The sequence below is a fragment of the Bombina bombina genome, chromosome 6, assembly GCF_027579735.1.
Source record: "Bombina bombina isolate aBomBom1 chromosome 6, aBomBom1.pri, whole genome shotgun sequence".
Classification (NCBI taxonomy): Eukaryota; Metazoa; Chordata; class Amphibia; order Anura; family Bombinatoridae; genus Bombina; species Bombina bombina.
In genome coordinates, this window is record NC_069504.1 from 481,546,160 (window position 1) to 481,574,151 (window position 27,992).

The 27,992-nt window shown below is 38.8% G+C and overlaps 1 protein-coding gene across 1 annotated transcript in view; it reads left to right on the top strand.

The window, feature by feature from the left end:
• Positions 1 to 27,992, top strand: part of VPS13C (vacuolar protein sorting 13 homolog C) — a 1,402,311-nt gene that overhangs the window by 97,770 nt on the left and 1,276,549 nt on the right. The window contains 1 exon segment of the mRNA XM_053719302.1: positions 8,805 to 8,906. Within this exon segment, the coding sequence (XP_053575277.1) occupies positions 8,805 to 8,906 (102 nt within the window).

The following is a 27,992-nucleotide window of genomic DNA, read 5'->3' on the forward strand; positions in this document are numbered from 1 at the left end:
ACAGCCGTAGATAACATTTGTGGGACTATATGAGTGACAGGCACCACACCAAACCAGAGCAGCCTACGCTCTGACAATTACTACATTGGACACACCCAATATTATTCTAATTAGCCATGCGCTGGCTAAGCGTGAGGCAAACGGCGGAGTAGATCTGAATAAGACATGTTTAACTGTTTCACGCAGTAGAGGCGAACCAATAGCCCTATTATGAGCGCTGAAAGGTATGCGCTAGAAATCTTATGTTAAAGCAGTATTGAGTCTGATGTGACATCCATCCAGGTATAGATCAGCTTTTAACAAGGATACCTAACATTTTAGTCTTTACACAACTCCTCATTCCGCACTCAAAAAATGGATTTTGAGTGCAGGATTTTCATTGGGCCTCTATTACAGGTTGTGCGGTCCGTCTATAATGCTAGCGTTCTAGCTTATACCGTTAAGATCCATACCGCCATCTAAGACCAGTAGTTATAGATTTTGCAAAACTCATAACAAAAATGTTACACTAACACCCATAAACTACCTATTAAACCCTAAACCGCCATCCCCTGCATTGCAAATACTATATAAAAACTATTAACCCCTAATCCGCCATCCACCCACATCACCAACACTAAAATAAAATATTAACTCCTAAACTGCCATCCCCGCATTGCAAACGCAATAATAAACCTATTAATCCCTAAACTGCCGGCCCCCACATCGCTAATACTAAACTAAAACTATTAACCCCTAATCTTCCGCCACCCCCCCACATCCCAACACACTAAATTAAACTATTAACCCCTAAATCTAACTATCCCCTATACTTTAAAATAAATTTACAATATAACGATCTTAAAATAAATAAACTTTCCTGTGAAATAAAAAAAAAAACTAAGATTAAACTATAAATAAACATAACATAACTATTTTAAGAAAAAAAAAAAAAGATCTCTTGATAAAGGCCCCTGGCGGCTGAAACGCGTAGAGAGACTGCTGACCCTGTACCTATACACTCTAAGCTGGTGCAGTTCATTTCTATTATTCTATACCGGTTAGGACAGGTACATTGAGACATATCCCAAAGAAGGAATAGTCTCTCTATATATAATTCCTGTCCCATGACCCGGTAATTTCTCTTCCACTAACCAACTTGCAATCACCCAATACAAGTGGAAGGTCACTGGAGCACTAAATATCTACCGGTCATAACGGACTGCACCTTACTTCCTAACCCGGAACTGCATCTACTAAGCAGCGCTGACTGCCGAACCCCCTGAGGACTGCATCCACAAAGCAGCGCTGACTGCTGAACCCCCTGAGGAAAGCAGACGGATCTTTTTGTTTACCAACTTGGAGTGGACAATACTATAAGGTTTTTCCCCAAAGAAACTTGTTATTGTGGTATTGATTGTTTATTACATAGTAACAGGACAATTTACGATACTCACTGCAGCCTATGGGACTATCCATGCAATAGTACACGTCTTTATGTAAGAGTAAAAAGCTCATTGCATATCTAATGTTAAGCGATTTAGGTCATGAAAGTATACATTGTATCTAACACATCTAAATAATACAAATTTAACTTGTGCATATAAAGCGATAAGATACATTTTATATTCTGTACCTAATTTTAGATGCCGGCATCACACATAGGATTATATGTTATTAACTATTTGTAATATGTGGATATTTTAAAATCTTTTATACTCATCGCTTTCTGTTTAATTAAAATAGTTTTTATACAGATCAATTCCGTGGGAGGAATTTATTTCTTTGAGACATTGACCAGTACTATTTGTGAATTCACAACCTCTAAATATATGTATCAACACCTCTTAGTAATTTTGTAATTTCTTCACTAGTTATCCTGTTTAATCATTTGATTACACGATTATACCACACCTTAAAGGGACATGAAACCCAAATTTTTTCTTTCGGGATTTAGAAAGAGCGTGGCATTTTAAACAGCTTTCTAATTGACTTCTATTATCTCATTTGCTTCATTATCTTGATATCACTTGCTGAAAAGCATATCTAGATATGCTCAGTAGCTGCTGATTGGTTGCTGCACATAGAGGCATTGTGTGATTGGCTCACACATGTGCATTGCTATTTCTTTAACAAAGGATATCTAAAGAATTGAGCAAATTAGATAATAGAAGTAAATTGGAAAGTTGTTTAAAATTACATGCCCTATCTGAATCATGAAAGTTTAATTTTGACTAGACTGCCCCTTTAAAGCCTATTCTTAGGGCTGTAATTTCTCACTCACACCCGCATTAGGGTGAACTAAACTTACCCAGCTAAATCAGTTTAGGGTGTATAGACAATAAGTGAAACCTGAAGAGAGATTGTATATTCAAACTATCACTAACCCAATCTTGTATATACACATCTTCCCCTAACAAGGACACCTAATATTATTTATATATACAATATGATATATGAGCCATAATTATTCACTCATTTAAGAGTCACTAGACTATTATATCCTTCCTTTTAGCATATCGACTCTGAGCTTTTGTAGCGCTATCCCTCCCCCCACAATCTAGTACATTAATGTCTAAACCATTGGTAACAAAAGTGAGTACACCCCTAAGTGGAAATGTCCAAATTGAGCCCAAAGTGTCAATATTTTGTGTGGCCACCCTTATTTTCCAGCACTGCCTTAATCCCCTTGGGCATGGAGTTTACCAGAGCTTCACAGGTTGCCACTGGAGTCCTCTTCCACTCCTCCATGACGACATCACGGAGCTGGTGGATGATAGAGACCTTGCGCTCCCCACAGATGCTCAATAGGGTCTATCTCTGGAGACATGCTTGGCCAGTCCATTACCTTTACCCTCAGCTTCTTTAGCAAGGCAGTGGTCATCTTGGAGGTGTGTTTGGGGTCATTATCATGTTGGAATACTGCCCTGCGGCCCAGTCTCCAAAGGAAGGGGATCATGCTCTGCTTCAGTATGTCACAGTACATGTTGGCATTCATGGTTCCCTCAATGAACTGTAGCTCCCCAGTGCCGGTAGCATTCATGCAGGTCCAGATTGGCAAAGTGGAGTTGATATCAGCACTAAGAATTATGGTAAATAATCTGTCACACTCACTCTGTATTTAAAATTCATGTGTTGGTGTTGGTGCACAGGGATAATAATATTTAGAGATACAAGAATAAAAGGCACTTTGCAAGGTAAATTAAATTTAACCTTACTAAAAACAGATAATCCTATCCAGCACTCGACAATTTCAACATCATATTTATATTTTATTTCGAGGTTTAATTGTACTACACCATAAAGCAAATTATGCACTCCTTTGTAATTTCCCAACTTGACTATTGCAATAATCTACATACTGGCCTTCCTCCTTGCCGCCTCACTCTATCCTAAATACCTCTGCCAGGCTAATCTAAGTTTCCTTTTGCTCTGTATCTGCTGCAGCTCTCTGCAAGTCCCTTCATTGACTCCCTATTTACAGCAGAATTAAATTCAAAATTCAGAGTGTAACTGTATTTTATAATGTATTTTTGAAGTTTTTGTGACACCTTTTTGTTTTTGTTTCGCAAAACAGTGAACCAGAGGTCTGAGGATGCAATAATAAAAAGGACAGTCAAGTCCAAAAAAACTTCATGATTCAAATAGGGCATGTCGTTTTAAACAACTTTCCAAGTTACTTTTATAACCAATTTTCTTCTTTAACGGGAAGAGTCTACAGCTGCATTCATTACTTTTGTGAATTCAGAACCTGGCCACCAGGAGGAGGCAAAGACACCCCAGCCAAAGGCTTCAAATACCTCCCCCACTTCTCTCCTCCCCGAGTCATTATTTGCCTTTCGTCACAGGAGGTTGGCAGAAAAGTTTCAGAAGATTGAGGATGTCTCTTATGGAGGGTAGTACTCTTCAAAATGGGACTGGAGTTTTAAGTAATCCTGTCAGCCTCTCAGTGAGAGCATGGATGAAGGTTAGAGTCCGGAGATGCAGGGAGAGTCTTTCGGCCAAACCATCCCGACTCATATTAACAGCTCTTTGGCAATCAGCGTTGATGAGTTTCTCTGCCTGCCTTTCTTCACTCAAGTCCATGTCAGAAGCGAGGCTACTATCTGTCACATTTGAAGGGCCGTGTTCCTGTTCCACGGCGTAGATTCCGGTAAGATTGTTTCATTTTATTTCAATATGTGAATGTAATGTTAACGAAAGAAGGTAGGGTCCCAGTGGGACTCCTTTTTATCTTAAAGGAACACTGTACCCAAAATTTTTCTTTCGTGATTCAGATTGAGCACGAAATTTTAAGCAACTTTCTAATTTACTCCTATTATCAAATTTTCTTCATTCTCTTGGTATCTTTATTTGAAATGCAGGAATGTAAGTTTAGATGCCGGCCCATTTTTGGTGAACAACCTGGGTTGTCCTTGCTGATTGGTTGATAAATTCATCCACCAATAAAAAAGTGCTGTCCAGAGTACTAAAACCAAAAAAAAGCTTAGATGCCTTCTTTTTCAAATAATGATAGCAAGAGAACGAAGAAAAATTAATAATAGGAGTAAATTAGAAAGTTGCTTAAAATTGCATGCTCTTTCTGAATTACAAAAGAAAAAAATTGGGTACAGTGTCCCTTTAAGGAATCATGGGTTAATATCTCCTGAGGGGGGTTATTGAACAGGGGGGACTTTAATCATGTTTGTTATGTGATTCTATCTGCTAATGTGTAGTAATACTTAGGCTCATGGCTTTTCGGAACATAATGGCCTTGTTATCAGTTGGCGCAATCTCTTTAGATTTGCGCACCCTTTTTGTGACTTGCACGGTGCACCTCGTGACCGGGTGCGGTTACGTTGTTTTCCACTTCCGTATTCTGACTGAGTGGCGGCAGAGAGAGTCTGCTCGTTGGTTGTCTGGTTCACAGGAGGTGGTGAGTCCCCCAGCCATTGGGGGTGTAAAAAAAGGGTGTTTGTCATTTTTTTTATCCCAAAGTTATGGAGGATTCTGATTTTTTTAGGCACGGATATCTCCGATTCGGAGAATGCGTCTTGTGATGAATATGAAATGGCCCGGGTTATCCATGCCTATCAGTTATGTTCCGATTGCCGTTCTAGAGTGCTCTCTTCTCCCGAATAAGGGAACTTAGAGTGTGTTAAGCCATCCGTCCCCGAGGACTCCATGTCCTGTGAGGTGCATGCCCTAGAACCTTCATTTGCCATGCAAGCAGTTGTCCCTATGGCCGTTACTCCTTCTCCGGAAGGTGGCTTGTTTCCTCCAGAGGTTACGGCACGGTTTCGCATTGCCATATCTATGGCACTGGTCCATTTATATCTCCCAGTGAAATATTTTTGATTCAGTTCAGCTTTCTGGGGAAGCGTTGGCCTCTCAGGCTTCAGGGGCCCAAACCTCGAGCCGGGATCGATCCGGCGAGGGATGATTTTGCCTTCCGTTATAGGCTGGCACATCTTTGTGTCCTACTAAGGCATGTTTTGGCAGTGCTGGAGGATTCCAGTCCTAGTGGGCCGAGGGATCCTCGGCCTTAGGTGCCGGATGGGGATGAAGCTAATCTCCTTGACGTCGCCGTTTTTCTTTCTTTATTTTATGTATCAGTTCCAGTTCTGAGCTTGAGAGAATGGGGCCTCTGATTGGCTGGTCCTGTTGGCGTACCCATTCTCCTTGACCCGTGGGTGCTGCCTTACTTTTATTTTGTTCCGGATAGGATGTATTTGATTTGTTTTAATAAGCTCATGTCTGATATAATTTCCGTTTTGGAAACATTGTTTCTCAGGAACTGATACTTGTGATTTTGTGGTCGCGTGAGCACTTCCTCTGAAGTTGCGCACTTTTGGTTAAGAACGTAGTTAGTTTCCTAGTTTATATTATCGAACCTTTGGGTTGATTTGTCTTGGACAGTTCTGAAATGTTCCTGTAGCAGGCAGGTACTGGTCAGGCGCTATCTGCTTTTCCTTGGGTTCATGTCACCCTCGTGGTGCTGATTATCCTGTTCGATTCTGAATGTCACTTTGGCCTATTGATATGGACTCCGGGCTCGGATCCTACTATGAAGTATGGGGCCTAGTGCGTAGATCCAACACTTCTGGAAGGAAGGTTGTGAGCTCCGATTTGTTGACCTTTTCTTTCAATTTGCTTGGGATACATGACCGACTTTTTAAGACATCATCATGGTTTCTAGAGCCCCCTGTGGACTCGGAACCGTAGTTTCCTATTCCTTTAGAGTTTGGAGATGTGTATGACCTCCGGAGGTCTAGTATACCAGGAGGTGGGCGTTTTGCGTTTTCACTTTTGGTATCATGTCAACTCTGGTTGCCTAGTCACATTCCTTTGGCGGTGGCGGAGTCCTCTTTTCTTGGGTTGGGTCATCTGTGTTTGGAAGTGCGGGCATGTCCTCCTTCCTTTTCTCAGTGTCTTGTTTGCTCTAGTACTTGGAGTGCAGGGGGGTGGATCACCCCGTCTTTTCTGTCAGGAGCTGCGAGGCTCCCATTGTTAGTCCTGTTATAGGGACCTGCAAGGATCTCTGGAGACTGTCGTCTTAATTTAAGAACTGCCCCTTGTCATACCCTGGTCTTTAGACTCTTTGGTACTATCCTTCGACCTTATAGAGATCTAGCCTTTTGGGCTTGCAGGCAGGAGGTCCGGGGTCAGATACAGAACTTCGCCTTTCATGGGTCAAGAAAATGACCATTTTTTCGGTGGGATGAGGTCCCACGATGGCTTAGGGTCAGCTTTGCTGTCTGGAAATTAGTCATCGCGAGTTCTTGTTTAAAGGAGGCTCTTTGTGCTCACGGAGAGCTCTTTTTTGGCGGCTAGGACAATTATCCTGTCTATGCTTGTCTAGCCTGATGGTTTCGACTTGACTAAGATGCACTGGGAATCTTGCGGTTTTCTGGAGCACCATATGTGGTATGGTGCTGTGTCAGGGATATGAGTGTAGCCCTCTGGTCATCCTAGTGATGTTTTTTCTTGAGTATGGACTTATCTTTCTAGACCTTGTCCTTCTTGGGAGTTCGTCTCCCTGGGCAGGGGTCGTGTGGCAAGCTTGGGTTTGCTCGAAGTTTTAAATTTGAGCCCTTGTTAGATTGAGCTTTGGATCTCTTAGAGGGTTCTCTATCCTCCCTCTCGGGGTTTGATAGAGGTTCTTGTCCTTTAGGTCGGGGTTACTTTCGTGGGAGTCGAGAGCCGCAGGGCTGGCTCCTCGGAGTCTTTTGTGCTCAGCAGACTCTGGGTCTGAGTGGTCTCTAGCACGGCTTTGCAGGTTGTGTAGCTGATGACTTGTTACCTGGGCTTCCGTTTTTTTCCCCTTGTCGTTTTTATAGGTTTTTTTTTTTTTTGTAGGGTGTCGGGTAATTTCAGGCTGTGGTGCCTTTTGAAGGGGCCACATTTTTGTACCCTCCCTTTGTTTGCATTCAGTGTCCTCTATAGCTTGGGTATTGTTTTCCCAAAAGTAATGAATGCAGCTGTGGACTCTTCCCATTTAGGAAGAAAAACATAAGTTATGCTTACCTGATAATTTTCTTTTCTTCTGACGGGAAGAGTCCACTTCTCCAGCCCGCTATTTATCTATGAGGCGGCAGTACATTTTTATTCTTCTGGCACCTTTTTCACCCCGATATTTCTCCCCCTGTTCCTTGTTCCCTTGGCAGAATGCCTGGGGGAGGTATTTAAAGCCTTTGGCTGAGGTGTCTTTACCTCCTCTTGGTGGCCAGGTTCTGAATTCCCAAAAGTAATGAATGTAGCTGTGGACTCTTCCTGTCAGAAGAAAAAAAAATTATAAGTTAAGCATAATTTATGTTTTTGCTTTGTACTCTTGGTATTCTTAGTTGAAAGCTAAACCTAGGAGGTTTATATGCTTATTTCTTAGACCTTGAAGGCCGCCTCTAATCTAAATGTATTTTGACAGTTTTTCACCCCTAGAGGGCGTAGTTCATGTGTTTCATATAGATAACATTGAGCTTATGCATGTGAATTTACAGAAGAGTGAGCACTGATTTGCTAAAATGCAAGTCTGTCAAAAGAACTGAAATAAGGGGGCAGTCTGCAGGGGCTTAGAAACAAGGTAATTACAGAGGTAAAACATGTATTATTATAACTGTGTTGGTTATGCAAAACTGTGGAATGGGTAATTAATGGATTATCTATCTTTTAAAACAACAAAAATTCTGGTGTTGACTGTCCCTTTAATAATAGTAATTAAAGAATATGCACAGCATAACTGCTTCTAACAGCACATAGACAAATCTTTAGTTTTATTAATCAGATTTTACTATCAGTTTATATCTGGAGATTTAGAAATTTTGATCAGTAGTATTAGATTATATAACTTTATGCAGACGCTTGTATTTTTATTACTCTTTGTATTGTTTGAAGCTTGGCATGTGTCTTTTACTGTGCAAACCAGATGTCATTTGTGTGATTTGTACTAACTATAAAAACTATAAGAAAAAACTTGTGAAACCAAAAAGTGTCTTTTTCAGTGATTGTTGCCTCTTTTGATGCCTTTTATTTAAAGATGGTAGCTTTACAAATATTTATATAACATATCTGCAAACCAAGCTTTGAAAAATGGATGGAACCAAAAAAGTGGTTTATTGGAAGCATATTTTTTTTTATTGAACTCTGTTGTTCCTTTAATAAATTTATTACTACATCTTTAGACATTTTTAGACAAGTGAATTTTTGACAAAGCTGAAAAGATTTTATGAAAATATCCAGTAAAAGCAGAATACTGGAGAACCTTGTTCCAAGCAATGTTAAAGCAGTTGTTTTAAGGTAATCTACTTAAATGTATATATCACTTATGTGATTATCCCTTTTTATTATAGGCATTAAATATGATGCAGAAAAAGAAGAGAAACAGCTTCAAGAAGCAAAACAGCGGGAACTATTGCGTATTGAGGAGGCCATGCAAAAAGCTGCAGAGAAAGGTGTGGAACTAGACTTAAGAAAACTACTACAAAGAAACTTTCACGTTTACTTGGCTTTTTTGTCATATGTTAATTCTTTGCTTCAAAAAATTACATGTTGTACTGGTATTTTTTTAGAGGGTTGTTAAACTTTTTGCTTTCCATTACTCTATGCTTGTCTCTGGATGAAGGAGTTACGGAAGGCTGCTGCAACTTGCAGGGCTTTATGTATAAAAACGTCAAGCATGGTGCGTATCCATTGATACCTAATTTGTATGTGATACCCGTTTGTGTGTGTTTTTTAGAATGTGTGTTGTAGTTAATAGCTGAAGTTATTTTCCCACTTCTTTCAGAATGCTTCTAACACTTGGATGCATTTTGTTCTATTATTTTTTTATAAGGTTGTGAGAGTCCATGAGTCCTGGGATTCAACTCCTGGCCACTAGGTGGAGGCAAAACTCCACCTCTCTGGTAAGCCAGTCTTATCTTTGCCTCGCATGAGGAAGATGAAGAATTGAGGTGCTCCAGATTCTTCATTGAGAGGGGTCCTTAGACCGTTTTGTGGCTCATTTTCCCCTCAGAGCTGCTACTGAGAGACAGAGGGGAGATTGGAGTACTGGGTAGTAACACAATTGCATCCAGTTAAGGAATTAGTCATAAGGTTTTAATCTGGGACCTCTTTTGCTGGTTTTCTCTCTCAGCCTGTTGCTCTTCCTCTGCACCACTGGAGGGCTCTAGCTCAGGTTGAGAGTTTGTGCTGCTACCTGCACTGGCTAGCTCTCTGGCTCCACCTGCTTGCCAGCTACAGGTAGTTTCTCAATCAGCACTGCTATTTAGGGTAGCCTCACAGACCACTCCCTGCCCTGACATTGTGGTTTACCAGCTTTGTTTTGTGCCTCTGTCCTGAACCTGAATTCTAGTTGTTTGAGGAACCAGGAGAAATGCCAATCTGGCTTGTCTCCAGACCTCTCTTTTTGATCTCCCAGTGTTTGATGACTGATCAGACTGCTTCCTGGTAACTGACCCTCGGCTGACTTCTTGTTACCTGCCTCTCCCTGCTCCTGTTATCCTGTGTCACCACCCTGTAGCTTTGGTTTCCTGATCCAGTACCCTAGCACTACAGAGTTATATATGTGTATCTTGCAGCGCCAAGATGTCAACCATACAAGCTGTGCTCTTGTTGCGGAATCTCCTAACCAGATCCCAAAATATCAATATATAAAAAGTGCTTAGTGAGTACAGCGTCTCCTAACCAGATCCCAAGCACTACAGAGGGCATTTGTTAAACACAGGTATCCTGCTTCAGCACCCTAGCCCTGCAGAGGGTGCCAACCATGCACCTGTATTCTGTTCCAGTACTCTAGCCCTGCAAAGTGCATCAGCCAAGCACTGGTATCCTGCTTCAGCACCCTCACCCTGCAGAGGGCATCTGCCAAGCACCACTATCCTGCTTCAGTAACCTTGCCCAGCAGAGGGCGTCTGCCAAGCACCAGTATACTACTCCTGTAGCCAAGCCCTGCATGGCGTCTGCCAAGCACCTGTAACCTGCCCCAGTACCAAAGCCCTGCAGAGGGTTAATGCCAAGTACTAGTATGCAGTATGTATATTTTTACAAATGTTTCATTTCTTTTTAGGATATCCTTATGCATTATCAGACCAATGCTGTTCTTTCTTCTAAAGGAATCAGTCCTCCCTCTGGTTATTATATACAAGGTAGTTTGTTCAGATTTTGCTCCAGGATATAAGAATTTTGTGTGCTCTACAATTTCTGACATGTTGGCGGTTATGCCTCCTTTAAGTAACCTACAGCCAGTTTTTCAAGCAATTCTGAATATCACAAGATCAGATCAACTACACAGCTTCTACATGAATCGCTCTCTGACACCTCAGATTTGTCTTCTGAATGTAAAATAATTTAGAATGATCTGGAGTTACTCACTGATCAAGTTGCAAAATACTTTTTTTTTTTTTTTAATCAGTCTTCAAAATTTTAGAGGATGTTTTTTTTTTTCTGGCTTCTAGCGAAGAGCTTTTAGGGAACTATTTCAAATGTGGATGATGCAATCTCCACTTTATCTAAATGTACTGCTATTCCCTTAGAGGATACTATTTCTTTTGACATCCCTATGTACTGAAAATTGGACTCCTTTCACAGAAAGCTTTCTTTTTAGACCAGCTATTAGCATTGTCTACCTTGCAGCAACTTCTATTCTTTGGTGAGACAACTTATCTGATCAATTATAAGATGATTATGTAAATTAAGATTTTCTGCTCGTTTGAATCTTGCAAGGTCAACTAATGCCTTTAATTGTGATGCAATTTTTGACATAGCCTTCATTTCTGCTGCGACTGGAGGTAAATGAGCTTTTCTTCCTCAGGACAAGAGGTCTATAGGAAAGAACATAGCAAATAGTGATTTTGAGTTCTTTTTCTTAATCTAGTAACCAAAAGTCTTCCTTCTAGAAGTCCAATTAAGACCAAATAACAAGACCAAACCATCAAAAAGCCTTCTTCCTCTACCAAGTGAGCACAAAGGTGTGGCCCCAATCCAGATACTCTTCTGGTAGGAGCAGATTATGCATTTTTTAGGAAGGCTTGGACATGGTCTGTTCAGGAATGACAGATGTACGTCCCTTGGGCACTGAACATAGTTTCCCAGGGATACGAATAGGGTTTAAATCAAGGCTGTTATGTGAAAGATTACAACCTTTTATGGTTTCCAAAAAAGAGGAAACTTAGCCTATTCTTAGGTCTAAAATTTTACACAAGTTTCCCACAAGTTTCTCAGATGTCCTACTTTCAAGATAGAAACTAATTGTTCAGCAGTTGCAATATATGTCCACAATAGATTTCAAGGATACTTGCCTTCCTATTCCCATCCACTAGGGCCATTTACCGTTTTCTAAGTTTTGATTTCCAGGACAAACCTATTCAGTTTGTTGCCCTATCATTTAGCCTGGCTACTGCTCCCAGAATCTTTACAAAGGGGCTGGGAGCACTCTTCTCTGTAATAAGAGCTCAGGGTCTTTCAGTGGTTCCTTATCTGGATGTTATATTGGTACAGACTCCATCTTTACACTTTCACAGTATCTTATACCAACAGGCTTTTGTTGTTTTAATCTTTCATGGTTAGAGAATCAGTATTCCAAAGAGTTCTCGTTCTCCTCACACCAGAATCTCTTTCATAGGAGTCATTATAGACTAAATAACTGACGATGAGACTTTATTTTACAGGTCAAAGGAGATCAAGGTTGCAGACATGTGTGACTCTTCATTTTACCTTTAATCCCACAGTAGACCTATGCATGGAAGTGTTAGGCTGGATGACTGCAGCATCAGATGCTATTCCATTTGCTCGATTTTACATGAGACTTCTTCAACTTTGCATTCTCTGTGAATGGTGCCAGAATTAGGCCAATTGTGACACCTATTTCTCCACCCTTAAATCTGAATCTGCTTTTCTTATTTTTGAATCAATGCATCAATTGATAATCTACTATTATCTTGGATAGTATTCTTAATATTAGCAATATCTTCCGCAAGGAGATTTTCTGTGTTGTCAAACTTGTCTTGTGATTCTCCATTTCTAATTATTCACAAGGAGAAGGCTATACTTCCTAATATGATTTTCTTCCTAAGGTAGTTTCTAGAGAAAATACCAACCATCAATAAATGGTTGTCCTTTCATTGTGTTCAGATCCTACTAACTCTGCTAACTCTAAGTTGATGTAGTCAACGCTTTGAAGTTCTATCTCCAAGCTACTAAAGACTTCAGACAAACTAGTTTGTTTTTCTTTCATGTAATTAGCAAGAGTCCATGAGCTAGTGACGTATGGGATATACATTCCTACCAGGAGGGGCAAAGTTTCCCAAACCTTAAAATGCCTATAAATACACCCCTCACCACACCCACAATTCAGTTTTACAAACTTTGCCTCCGATGGAGGTGGTGAAGTAAGTTTGTGCTAGATTCTACGTTGATATGCGCTCCGCAGCAAGTTGGAGCCCGGTTTTCCTCTCAGCGTGCAGTGAATGTCAGAGGGATGTGAGGAGAGTATTGCCTATTTGAATGCAGTGATCTCCTTCTAAGGGGTCTATTTCATAGGTTCTCTGTTATCGGTCGTAGAGATTCATCTCTTACCTCCCTTTTCAGATCGACGATATACTCTTATATATACCATTACCTCTGCTGATTCTCGTTTCAGTACTGGTTTGGCTATCTGCTATATGTAGATGAGTGTCCTGGGGTAAGTAAGTAAGCTTATTTTCTGTGACACTCCAAGCTATGGTTGGGCACTTTGTTTATAAAGTTCTAAATATATGTATTCAAACATTTATTTGCCTTGACTCAGAATGTTCAACTTTCCTTATTTTCAGACCGTCAGTTTCATATTTGGGATAATGCATTTTAATTTAACATATTTTACCTTAAAATTTGACTTTTTCCCTGTGGGCTGTTAGGCTCGCGGGGGCTGAAAATGCTTCATTTTATTGCGTCATTCTTGGCGCGGACTTTTTTTGGCGCAAAAATTCTATTTCCGTTTCCGGCGTCATACGTGTCGCCGGAAGTTGCGTCATTCTTTGACGTTATTTTGCGCCAAAAATGTCGGCGTTCCGGATGTGGCGTCATTTTTGGCGCCAAAAGCATTTAGGCGCCAAATAATGTGGGCGTCTTTTTTGGCGCTAAAAAATATGGGCGTCATTTTTTTCTCCACATTATTTAAGTCTCATTATTTATTGCTTCTGGTTGCTAGAAGCTTGTTCACTGGCATTTTTTTCCCATTCCTGAAACTGTCATTTAAGGAATTTGATCAATTTTGCTTTATATGTTGTTTTTTTCTTTTACATATTGCAAGATGTTCCACGTTGCAACTGAGTCAGAAGTTACTACAGGAAAATCACTGCACAGTGCTGGAGCTACCAAGCTAAGTCTGCTATAAACTTTTGGTATCTGTTTCTCCAGCTGTTATTTGTATTGCATGTCATGTCAAACTTATTAATGCAGATAAAATTTCCTTTAGTACTGTTACATTACCTGTTGCTGTTCCGTCAACATCTAATTTTCAGAGTGTTCCTGATAACATAAGAGATTTTATTTATTTTAAATCCATTAAGAAGGCTATGTCTGTTATTTCTCCTTCTAGTATACATAAAAGTCTTTTAAAACTTCTCTTTTTTTCAGATGAATTTTTAAATGAACATCATCATTCTGATACTGATAATGGTTCTTCTGGTTCAGAGGTTTCTGTCTCAGAGGTTGATGCTGATAAATCTTTGTATTTGTTCAAGATGGAATTTATTCGTTCTTTACTTAAAGAAGTGTTATTTGCATTAGAAATAGAGGATTCTGGTCCTCTTGATACTAAATGTAAACGTTTAAATAAGGTTTTTGGATCTCCTGTAGTTATTCCAGAAGTGTTTTATCTCCCTGATGCTATTTCTGAAGTAATTTCCAGGGAATGGAATAATTTGGGTAATTTATTTACTCCTTCTAGACGTTTAAGCAAATTATATCCTGTGCCATCTGACAGATTAGAGTTTTTTGGGACAAAAATCCCTAAGGTTATGGGGCTGTCTCTACTCCTGCTAATGTACTACTATTTCTATGGCAGATAGTACTTCATTTAAGGATCCTTTAGATAGGAAAATTGAATCCTTTCTAAGAAAAGCTTACTTATGTTCAGGTAATCTTCTTAGACCTGCCATATTTTTAGCGGATGTTGCTGCAGCTTCAACTTTTTGGTTAGAAGCTTTAGCGCAACAAGTAACAGATCATAATTTTATAGCATTATTATTATTCTATAACATGCTAATAATTTTGTTGGTGATACCATCTTTTGATATCATTAGAGTTGATGTCAGGTATATGTCTCTAGCTATTTTAGCTAGAAAAGCTTTATGGATTAAACTTGGAATGCTGACATGTCTTCTAAGTCAACTTTGCTTTCCCTTTCTTTCCAGGGTAAATATTCATTTCGTTCCTTTCCTCACAACAAGGAACAAAAGCCTGATCCTTCATCCTCAGGAGCGGTATCAGTTTGGAAACTATTTCCAGTTTGGAATATATCCGAGCCTTATAGAAACCTATAGCCAGCTCCTAAGTACCTATGAAGGTGCGGCCCTTTTTCCAGCTCAGCTGGTATGGGGCAGATTACGTTTTCTTCAAAGAAATTTGGATCAATTCCGTTCTTAATCTCTGGTTTCAGAAACATTGTTTCAGAAAGGTACAGAATTGGCTTCAAGTTAAGGCCTCCTGCTAAGAGATTCTTTTCTTTCGCGTGTCCCAGTTAACACAGCAAGGCTCAGCATTTCTGAAATGTGTTTCAGATCTAGAGTTGGCTGGAGTATTTATGCCAGTTCCAGTTCTGGAACAGGGGCTGGGGTTTTATTTTATCTCTTCATTGTACCAAAGAAGGTCAATTCCTTCAGACCAGTTCTGGATCTATCATTATTGAATCGTTATGTTAGGATACCAACATTCAAGATGGTTACTGTAGGACTATCCTGCCTTTTGTTTAGCAAGGGCATTATATGTCTACAATAGATTTACAGGATGTGTATCTGCATATTCCGATTCATCCAGATCACTTTTAGTGTCTGAGATTCTCTTTTTAGACAAGCATTACCAGTTTTGTGGCTCTACCGTTTGGCCTAGCCTCAGTTCCAAGAATTTTTTTCAAAGGTTCTCGGTGCCCTTCTTTCTGTAATCAGAGAATAGGGTTTTGGTATTTCCTTATTTGGACGATATCTTGGTACTTGCTCAGTCTTCTCATTTTCGTAGAATCTCATACGAATCGACTTGTGTTGTTTCTTCAAGTTCATGGTTGGAGGATCAATTTACCAATCAGTTCATTGATTCCTCAGACAAGGGTAACCTTTTTAGGTTTCTAGATAAATTCAGTGTCTATGACTCTGTCCTTGTCAGACAAGAGAAGTTTAACATTGATATCAGCTTGTCAAAACCTTCAGTCACAATCATTCCCTTTGGTAGCCTTATGCATGGAAATGTTGGGTCTTAGGACTGCCGCATCAGATGCGATCTCCTTTGCTCGTTTTCACATGCGACCTCTTCAGCTCTGTATGCTGAACCAATGGTGCAGGGATTACTCAAAGATATCTCAATTAATATCTTTAAACCGATTTTACGACACTCTCTGACATGGTGGACAGATCACCATCGTTTAGTTCAGGGGGCTTCTTTGTTCTTCCGACCTGGACTATAATCTCAACAGATGCTAGTTTTACAGGTTGGGGAGCTGTGTGGGGGTATCTGACGGCACAAGGGGTTTGGGAATCTCAGGAGGTGAGATTTCCGATCAATATTTTGGAACTCCGTGCAATTTTCAGAGCTCTTCAGTCTTGGCCTCTTCTGAAGAGAGAGTTGTTCATTTGTTTTCAGATTAGACAATGTCACAACTGTGGCATACATCAATCATCAAGGACTCACAGTCCTCTGGCTATGAAAGAAGTATCTCGAATTTTGGTTTGGGCGGAATCCAGCTCCTGTCTAATCTCTGCGGTTTTTATCCCAGGTATGGACAATTGGAAAGCGGATTATCTCAGTCGCCAAACGTTGCATCCGGGCGAATGGTCTCTTCACCCAGAGGTATTTCTTCAGATTGTTCAAATGGGGGAACTTCCAGAAATAGATCTGATGGCTTCTCATCTAAACAAGAAACTTCCCAGGTATCTGTCCAGATCCCGGGATCCTCAGGCGGAGGCAGTGGATGCATTTTCACTTCCTTGGAAGTATCATCCTGCCTATATCTTTCCGCCTCTAGTTCTTCTTCCAAGAGTAATCTCCAAGATTCTGAAGGAATGCTCGTTTGTTCTGCTGGTAGCTCCGGCATGGCCTCACAGGTTTTGGTATGCGGATCTTGTCCGGATGGCCTCTTGCCAACCGTGGACTCTTCCGTTAAGACCAGACCTTTTGTCTCAAGGTCCTTTTTTCCATCAGGATCTGAAATCCTTAAATTTAAAGGTATGGAGATTGAACGCTTGATTCTTGGTCAAAGAGGTTTCTCTGACTCTGTGATTAATACTATGTTACAGGCTCGTAAATCTGTATCCAGAGAGATATATTATAGAGTCTGGAAGACTTATATTTCTTGGTGTCTTTCTCATCATTTTTCTTGGCATTCTTTTAGAATACCGAGAATATTACAATTTCTTCAGGATGGTTTAGATAAGGGTTTGTCCGCAAGTTCCTTGAAAGGTCAAATCTCTGCTCTTTCTGTTCTTTTTCACAGAAAGATTGCTATTCTTCCTGATATTCATTGTTTTGTACAAGCTTTGGTTCGTATAAAGCCTGTCATTAAGTCAATTTCTCCTCCTTGGAGTTTGAATTTGGTTCTGGGGGCTCTTCAAGCTCCTCCATTTGAACCTATGCATTCATTGGATATTAAATTACTTTCTTGGAAAGTTTTGTTCCTTTTGGCCATCTCTTCTGCCAGAAGAGTTTCTGAATTATCTGCTCTTTCTTGTGAGTCTCCTTTTCTGATTTTTCATCAGGATAAGGCGGTGTTGCGAACTTCTTTTGAATTTTTACCTAAAGTTGTGAATTCCAACAACATTAGTAGAGACATTGTGGTTCTTTCATTATGTCCTAATCCTAAGAATTCTAAGGAGAAATCGTTGCATTCTTTGGATGTTATTAGAGCTTTGAAATATTATGTTGAAGCTACTAAATCTTTCCGAAAGACTTCTGGTTCATTTGTTATCTTTTCCGGTTTTAGAAAGGCCAGAAAACTTCTGCCATTTCTTTGGCATCTTGGTTGAAATCTTTATTTCATCTTGCCTATATTGAGTTGGGTAAGACTCCGCCTCATAGGATTACAGCTCATTCTACTAGGTCAGTTTCTACTTCCTGGGCGTTTAGGAATGAAGCTTCGGTTGATCAGATTTGCAAAGTGGCAACTTGGTTCTCTTTGCATACTTTTACCAAATTCTACCATTTTGTTGTATTTTCTTCTTCTGAAGCAGTTTTTGGTAGAAAAGTACTTCAGGCAGCGGTTTCAGTTTGAATCTTCTGCTTATGTTTTTCATTAAACTTTATTTTGGGTGTGGATTATTTTCAGCAGGAATTGGCTGTCTTTATTTTATCCCTCCCTCTCTAGTGACTCTTGTGTGGAAAGATCCACATCTTGGGTAGTCATTATCCCATACGTCACTAGCTCATGGACTCTTGCTAATTACATGAAAGAAAACATAATTTATGTAAGAACTTACCTGATAAATTCATTTCTTTCATATTAGCAAGAGTCCATGAGGCCCGCCCTTTTTAGTGGTGGTTATGATTTTTTTGTATAAAGCACAATTATTCCAATTCCTTATTTTATATGCTTTCGCACTTTTTTCTTATCACCCCACTTCTTGGCTATTCGTTAAACTGAATTGTGGGTGTGGTGAGGGGTGTATTTATAGGCATTTTAAGGTTTGGGAAACTTTGCCCCTCCTGGTAGGAATGTATATCCCATACGTCACTAGCTCATGGACTCTTGCTAATATGAAAGAAATGAATTTATCAGGTAAGTTCTTACATAAATTATGTTTTTCACTACTCTGGGACTCGTAAAGGGTAGAAAGCTACTAAGGTAGCGTTGGCCTCTTAGCTCAAAAAAGTGATTCACAAGGCTTACTTGAAGGTGGGAAAGTCGCCTCCTAAGCGTATTACAGCTCTTTCTACTGGAGCTGTTTTATCATCAAGATCTCGAGTTTCTCAATTTGGAGATGGAACTTCTGGTGTGAAAAACAAGGTTTCAGCTAGCTTTCCTTCAGATTTCCTAGAATGCTTCTTTTTTTTTCAAGAGGGCTTACATAAGGATTTATCTGCTAGCGCTTTAAAGGGTGAGATTTCAATGTTTTATCACAAGATAATTTCTAAACTTCCTGACATTCAGTGCTTTGTTCATGCTTTAGTTCGGATAAGTCCAGTGATTAAACAAAGTTCTCCTACTTGTAACCTTAATTTGGTCCTAAGAGCTTTGCAGATCTCTCCTTTTTGAAGCTATGCATGGTTAGGACATTCAGCTTCTGTCTTAGGGCCTGATGATCTAAACTTCGCCAGATCAGACATGGTTTTTCTCCCCGACCCTCGCAGGGGCTGGCTGCCCTGCTGGAATGATAGTAAAAATGTTGCAGTCCCTGCAAGTAATGAGATGTCTTCTTTTGAAAGTAATGGAGCTTGCTGGAAAAAGACACTTCTCTCTGTGGTGTGAAGTTAGCAGTGAGCACGGGGCGCACTTTAATAATTAAATCCTGCAGGCAATATAAATCACATTACGCTGCTTTCTGCATATAGCATCTTACAATCATTCATCAGTTTTTTTCTATTCTGGTATTTAGCATTTTGAGTGTTTTTGAGAAAAGCTTACTACCTTTTAGTTTGCAAAAACAAACTGAGATCTGAAGTGCGAAAATCTTTTCAGAATTACTCTGGGATCAGAGAGACTATTTTATATATGCCCATGAAATGCCCGTGTTTAGCCCATTTCTCGAAAAAACAACAATTAAGCTTTGCTTTTTGTGCTTACAGTATATATGTATTTCTGTGTGTTTTTGCACATCCAGTGTACTCAAATTCAGATCTACACCGTGCATATTTAATACCATTTATTTTTGTGTAATTTACATACAAATTTTAAGTTTTTGATAAAATACGATTGTTGAAGTTACAATTTTGCACCTTAACAATACTTTTATTTTCCTGCGTATTTTTCTGTTATTGGTTTAATTTGTTTTTTAAGATTGTAAAATACAAATTATTGTGCATCTCTTAGCAAGACACCCTGTTCTCAGGGTAAAAAGTGGATTTAGAGCATTCCTCCACGGAAATAGTACTGGTGAGCATTCTTTAATCTCACCCACTCAGAGACCTTTAGATCATCTGGCCCCTAGAAGGTATTGTTTATTTTAGCAATATCTCCTACCAGAAGAAATTATGAAGTGTCTTCTTGTGAGACTCCTTATCTTATTTTTCACCAGGATAAGGCGGTTTTAAGGATTACATTTTTACTTTTTTTCAAAGATGGTTTCTTCTGATTACATTAATCGGGAAACTGTAATTCATTCTCTTTGTCCTAATCCATAAGATTTTAAGAAAGGCTTCTACATAAAGTATATGTAGTGAGAACATAAAAATTCTGCTTACAAGCTTCAAAGAATTTTCGACAATCTATTTATTTTGCATCACAAGGATTACTTGGAGGCATTGAAGTCTCCCAAGAAACTTATTACAACCATTTCTTCTATATCAGTTTTCACGTCTTAGGCTTTCAAAGATAAGGCTTTCATTGCACAAATTTGCAAGGCAGCCACAGGGTTATCCTTACATACTTTTTCTAAATTGTACCACTTTAATGTTTTTTTTCTTCTTTGAAATCGGCCTTTGGTAGGAAGGTTCTTCAGGCAGCAGTAGTAATTAGGTGAATGCCTTTTTTTTAAAAAAAATTTTGGGCCACCCAAAATTACTTGTGGACTCCACAGCTTGGGTATTAGTTCCCAGGAGTAATAGATTGTGGACTTTTACCATCTTGTAAAAACCTGATAAATGAATGTCTTTCATGGTGGTGAGAGTCCATGAGCCCTGCCCAATTTTATTAAAAAAAATTTCTAGAAGCTGTTCTAGTTTGCACTTAGTTTTCCTTGCTTTGACCTTTCCTACCTTTCTACTTCTCCTTGCTTGGCTATACATAAGACTAGCATACCAGAGAAGTGGGAGAGATGAAATATTCTTAGAGTTTTGGGAATTTTTGCCTCCTCCTAGTGGCCAGGATTGAAATCCCTGGAGTAAGGGATCATGGACTTTCATCACCATGACATAAATTAATGTTATTAGGTAAACCTACATTTTTGTTTGTTTTAAATTTGGTAATCACTATGAACCTAAAAATGTGAAGTAAATACGCTTAGTAGTCCTCATTTTTATAGATGGCAAGTATTGTATTTTAGTTGAGTGGTTTAGCCAGATTATTCTGATTGGGAAGATATTTGGCAAGATAATAGTTCAAAACTGGCTTCTAATAGCGTTGGTCAAAGGCTATTTACATTATTTTTATTGAATGTGCAAAACTATAGTGTTTTTTTTTTTTTTTTGCTCATTAAAGGGAAATACAAAAATGTTTGGTATGCATGGACAGAAGTAGATTGCTACATGTTTTATAGGTGCATGAGCCGTGTGAAAAGTTTAGTGCTTGTGTACAGTAGTTATTCTGTTCAATTAATTATTGTGTTGATTTTAATGTATATTTGTGAAATACATTTGATGTAAGAATATGATGGTATAAGAAAAAATATATAAAGTAGAATGCTTTAATTCCACAGCTTAAATTCTGGCTAAGTATTGAGAAACCCATTAAATAATTGAGTTTTTACTCTCCTTTAATGGAAATTATGGAACTAAATGTTAACCCTCTGATTCTAAATGAACAGTTTATGGGTAAAGAGCTGCATCTGTTTTTTTTTTTTCTTTTGAGCTTAGACTTTAAAGTGATTAGTAAATCCGAGTGTGTTCTGTATGCTAGCACATCTATTAGTTTTGAGGTGGAAACGTCACCTCATTGAGAGGAGCCGCGGAACATAGAGGGTGAGTTGAGAGAAAAAAAAGTTAATTATCATAATTTGTATTAAAATATATATTTTAAATTGAGATTCACATCATTACAGCATTACTCCAAGTACAGTAAATAAGAGAGAAACTAAAACAAGGTATGCACGTGGTGCTAATTTTAAATATACACAGCATCCCAGCACTAAGAATAGTACCCAGAACGTGACCAGTAAAGAATGGCCAAGGTGTAGTTGGGAAGGCAAGTCAGCAAAAAAACAGGGCAAAGTAGTACCAAAACACAGTCCAGAAGAATCCTCAAAAATCAGACCAGAAGGTCAGAAACCAGACGGGCAGACAAAAGCAGAATCGCTAAACGAAAGCACAGCCAAGAGACAGGCCAAGGATCAGAGGTCCAGATAGTGAAATCCAATAGAAGGATCAAAGTTCAAGCAAAGGTCGGCAACAGGAGAAAACAGTAAATAGAATGAAGCACACACAGGAACCAAATTCAATACATACACAGGCACAAACAGGTAGCTGAAAGATTATTTTATAGGCAGCTGTTTAGGTAACTTCCTGCAGCTGGCAGGCAAGTGGAGCCAGAGAGGCAGCCAGATCAGGCAGTAGGATGCAAGTATCCACATACAGACCCAGTGGCTCAAGAGAAAAGCCAACTGGCCAGAGACTGGGGGTTCCAGGTTTGACTCCGGGCGTACTGTGACATAAATGTGTTCTTTGAAAAATCCATCCTTCACAGTAACCTGTCATGCAAGAATGTTAGAAAAATTTAGAAAAATGCTGAAGTACACTGGATCTGGGTGTGTTTGTGGACTAATTTTGGTAGTAAAGGACAGTTATTAATTTGATAAAGGTAGGATGAAGAGAGCCAGGTAAGCATTTAGGGGTTTATGAAATTCTTTATATTCATATCGAAGTGGTACAGATTATTAGTTTTACACAAGTATGTTTTAAGTTATAAAACTAAAAAAAATGTAATACTCTTAAGTCTTCTTTTAAGGTTCTGCATAGTTGGATCCTTTTCATGGGATATATTATTTGTGTGTGTGTATGTATATGCGTATGTAAAATATCAGTTAAAGTGAAAGTAAATTCTAGCGTTTTACAAACGCTAGGATTTACTATTGAAACAAATAAAGGGGACTTTCATTCATGAAGTTTAAGATACTTCATGTAGAAAGCTCCTTTATTTGATTCAATCGATCGCCGTTTTTACCTTGTACAGCAGCCCACGGCAAAAAAATTTTTTGGCTAAGAGGTGACGTTTTCACCTCTTAGCCAATAGCCGTGCAGTAAATCCGGCTCCCATGGGCGCCAAGCCGGATTTACCGCACGGCTATTGGCTAAGAGGTAAAAACCTCACCTCTTAGCCAAATTTTTTTTTTGCCGTGGGCTGCTGTACAAGGTAAAAATGGCGATCGATTGAATAAAAAAAAGGAGCTTTCTACATGAAGTATCTTATACTTCATGAATGAAAGTCCCCTATATTTGTTTCAATAGTAAATCCTAGCATGTAAAACGTTAGGATTTACTTTCACTTAAAAAAATAAAATAAGGTGTTTTGTTCCTTGATATTTTCCTTATATTAGCAGAGGTTTTATTCATAAAATTAGTTCATTATCGGTCTTATAACCTGGAGATAACCTTTAAGGTGCATACATTTATAAAGTTGATAATTTTAAAGTAGTAAGGTCGCTGCTGTTTTTAGGGACTTGGCCTTGATTGTTTAGGCATGTTTGAATTTGCATCAACAGGTGACTGGTGTTTTATTTATTTGTTTGCTTTGGTGTTTAAACTGAATTCTACTATATGCACTGGCTGAGACTGAAAGGGGTATGCTTTTTATTATATAATGTTGTAACCCCTTTGAAAGATATGGACAGTATAGCAATGGAAAAAAAAAACAATTTAAAATCGGATGCTTGAAATTAACCGTTGCATTAATCCCAAACGAGGGTGCCAGGGCTTCATTTTAAGTTAAGTCCCGCTATAGAATGTTTGAAGAAATCTTTTTTTCCTTTCTTCCGTATTGTGGAATCACCACTTGTGTTTTAGGCTCATGAAGAAAGACATTCCTTTCATTTTGTTAAATCTATTTATTTAGCAATTACTATTAACAAGGGAGAAATCACAGATTCAGACATTAGTTTGCTTTGACTGAGAATGAGGAGCTGGACCTTGATGAAGGAGACCCTTTCTTAGATAGTGTTCTGACTGTTTCACTAGTGGATACCAGTGTCTTATGTGCCTGTTTTGTAAAGATTACTATGACCTCTGCTCTGACTTCCTTTATATTTGACCTCAAGATCAGTAGAAATGGTGGGAAGATGTTGTGGCTAATAACACTTTGTGACTTAAAGGTACAGTAGACACCTTGTAATTACAATACATTTATATTATGTTGCTATAGAATAACATAACGGCCAAGTCTAAACCTCTTTAAAACAAATTAACATCTTTTCTGAAGCACTTGTTTTTCAATAGCCAAACTCCACCCACCCTTTTCCTTATTTTGAGAAGCAAATCCAGGCTTGAGTCTGTAGACAACAAGGCTAGCCAAGTCATACAGTTAGTATAAAATGTATTGCTTTGCAGTTCTTATCTGCTAAATCAAATTAGGCAACACAATGTAGCAGGTTTAGCCTTGATAAGTCAGCAAGGTGCATTCTGACAATTAGAAAATCCACAAATGTCAGAGCTAAATAACATGAAAAGAGGGCAAAATAAAGTATAGTGCAAATTTATTTAATTCAACTAAACATCTTATATAGACAACTTAAGGGGATTACCGTTTGTTTCTCAGAGATTTGCACAATAACATTTCAGCTGCTGGTTAGCCTCAGTTGCAGTGCAATTTTGGAATGAATGCTTGAACATCCTCCATGGTAGAATCTTTTTTTGAAGTAGATAGTACTGCTGTCATTTGACATTCCTTTACACCTAGATTTTGACTTGCCTTTACACCTAGATTTTGACTTGTCTTTACACCTAAACAGAAACATTGGAAACTTCCTGACATAACGGAGGACTCCTAGTTTCTCTCAGTTTTTTGATATAGAATATGTCTGACAAAATCATAGCCATCCCAGTTCCTACTGAATTGTCACAAGAGTAAAATTTAAATACAAATTTGAATATGTATTTTGTCTTCCTGAAACATGCACCAGATTTTCTACAGATTTCCTTGTTTGCTTCCATATATTACTTTTTAATTTGGCAACCTCTTATTTATGAGTCAGTTTAAGGCAGGGAAGACGAGGGAGAATCTAATGGGTTTGTTAATCAAAATTTAAGGGGTTAATTCAGTATAATTATTGCTTATCACTTTTAACCATTAAATTACAGAAACTAAGGCAGTAATATACATCAGAATGTACAAAGGGAAGCAAAAAGGTTTTTTGCCCAAAGAAAAAGACTGCTAGTCTCTGATTCAGTTAAATACTAAAAACCCATGTGGAATTGTGTGGTCAGACTCACAAAATAAAGGACTGGAAAAATCCAAAATATCTCAAGTATACACACTTATACAAAATAACTTTATTGGAGAGAAAATAAAAGTCCGACTGGACTAGTACTCATGCACTCACACACACACACGCAGTTAAAACTTGCTTGAACTCAGACGATTGTCTATACAAAAATGCACATATTATATCATAGTGTATTGTTTGCCAGAAGTACATATATAATATATTTCCTAATAGAATGTTAACTCCTGGTAGCAATTAAACTAAATGTTATAGACAGTTGCGTTAAATATGTATTATTGTCTTTATAGCCTCACACAGAGCCCAGCATTATTACTAGAGATGAGCAATAAAAAAATAAGAAAGTGATTGTGCTTTATAGTGTCGATCTATTTAGATACTCTGACACACACAAGTTGTAACTGTACTTAAAGCTCTATCTCATGTTTAGTAATTGTTGCAATGTATGTTTAATTTTAAATTAAAATGTTGCCACTGATAGTTATTCAACAATTTTTTGAAAGAGGTCCATGTATTATAAATATATTTACCAATCGTGGGTATAACGTGCTTTTTTAGAGTTAAATGGAATTCACATCTATAGGTCTTGAAATGTGCAAAGGGTTAAATTGCCACTTTTACTTTGCACCTGGATCAGAAAATTGCTGAGACAACTTGTGCCTTACAAGAAACTATAGTTTACCTTGATACTGGTCACTTGTGTAACCCAACACTGTTTGAGTATTACCACGTTATTAAGAAATTAACACAGACTCCTAAATACAGCCCCTACTATGTAGACAGCCGCAATTCATCTAAGTATACAGTGGAACAACAACAGGCTAATCTTAGAAAGGTCTCTTCTATAGCGGAGACCTTTTTACGTTTAACTGTCTGATCGTAATAAAGTCAACTATTTTGCGGCATTTGAATATCAACTGAGTAAGCTTCTAAAAAAATTGAGGTTTCATAACTTCATGGCAGTGCCCCTGGGTTATGAAACCTCAATTGTTGAATAACTATCAGTGGCAACATTTTAATTTAAAATTAAACATACATTGCAACAATTACTAAACATGAGATAGAGCTGTAAGTACAGTTACAACTTGTGTGTGTCAGAGTATCTAAATAGATCGACACTATAAAGCACAATCACTTTCTTATTTTTTTATTGCTCATCTCTAGTAATAATGCTGGGCTCTGTGTGAGGCTATAAAGACAATAATACATATTTAACGCAACTGTCTAACATTTAGTTTATTTGCTACCAGGAGTTAACATTCTATTAGGAAATATATTATATATGTACTTCTGGCAAGCAATACACTATGATATAATATGTGCATTTTTGTACAGACAATCGTCTATCTGAGTTCAAGCAAGTTTTAACTGTGTGTGTGTGTGTGAGAGTGCATGAGTACTAGACCAGTTGGACTTTTATTTTCTCTCCAATAAAGTTATTTTGTATAAGTGTGTATGCTTGAGATATTTTGGATTTTTCCAGTCCTTTATTTTGTGAGTCTGACCACACAATTCCACATGGGTTTTTAGTATTTAACTGAATCAGAGACTAGCAATCTTTTTCTTTGGGCAAAAAACCTTTTTGCTTCCCTTTGTACATTCTTATTTATGAGTAGTGATGTCGCGAATAGTTCCCGGCGAACATAGCATGTTTGGGTTCGCCGCGGCGGGCGAACATATGCTATGTTCAATCCACCCCCTATTCGTCATCATTGAGTAAACTTTGACCCTGTACCTCACAGTCAGAAGACACATTACAGACAATCAGCAGCAGACCCTCCCTCCCAGACCCTCCCACCTCCTGGACAGCATCCATTTTAGATTAATTCGGAGCCTGCATTCTTAGTGAGAGGAGGGACAGTGTAGCTGCTGCTGATTTAATAGGGAAATTGATAGCTAGGCTAGTGTATTCAGTGTCCACTACAGTCCTGAAGGACTCATCTGATCTCTGCTGTAAGGACAGCACCCCAAAAAGCCCTTTTTAGGGCTAGAACATCAGTCTGCTTTTTTTTTCCCCCTGTGTAATCTAATTGCAGTTGCCTGCCTGCCAGCATGTGTGTCAGGCTCACAGCGTATACTGTGCCCACTTGCCCAGTGCCACCACTCATATCTCGTCTAACAGTAGTGAACATTTAAAAAAAAACAAAAAACACTTTTTTGACTGTGAAATAATAGCAGACAGCTGCCAGTACCCAAGATGGCCACCAATAAGGCAGATGGGGAGGGTTAGAGAGCTGTTTTGGGGCGGGGGGATCAGGGAGGTTGGGGGCTAAGGGGGGATGCTAGACCACAGCATATGTAAATATGCTAAAAAAATAATTTAAAAACCTTTTATTTTAGTACTGGCAGACTTTTTGCCAGTACTTAAGATGGCGGGGACAATTGTGGGGGAGGGAAGGGAGCTGTTTGGGAGGGATCAGGGGGTCTGATGTGTCAGGTGGGAGGCTGATCTCTACACTAAAGCTAAAATTAACCCTGCAAGCTCCCTACAAACTACCTAATTAACCCCTTTTACTGCTAGCCATAATACACGTGTGGTGCGCAGTGGCATTTAGCAGCCTTCTAATTACCAAAAAGCAACGCCAAAGCCATATAAGTCTGCTATTTCTGAACAAAGGGGATCCCAGAGAAGCATTCACAACCATTTATGCCATAATTGCATAAGTTGTTTGTAAATAATTTCTGTGAGAAACCTAAAGTTTGTGAAAAAGTGAAAATTTTTTCTTTATTTGATCGCATTTGTCGCTGAAATGGTGGCATGAAATTTACCAAAATGGGCCTAGATCAATACTTTGGGTTGTCTACTACACTACACTTAAGCTAAAATTAACTCTACAAGCTGGCTACATGCTCCCTAATTAACCCCTTCACTGCTGGGCATAAAACACGTGTGGTGCGCAGTGGCATTTAGCAGCCTTCTAATTACCAAATAGCAACGCCAAAGCCATATAAGTCTGCTATAATGGCATGTCTGGCACAAAGTGTTGGGGCAAGGGTCCATCTGACCACTGATACCTGGTCTGCAAAGCATGGTCAGGGCAGGTATATCACCTA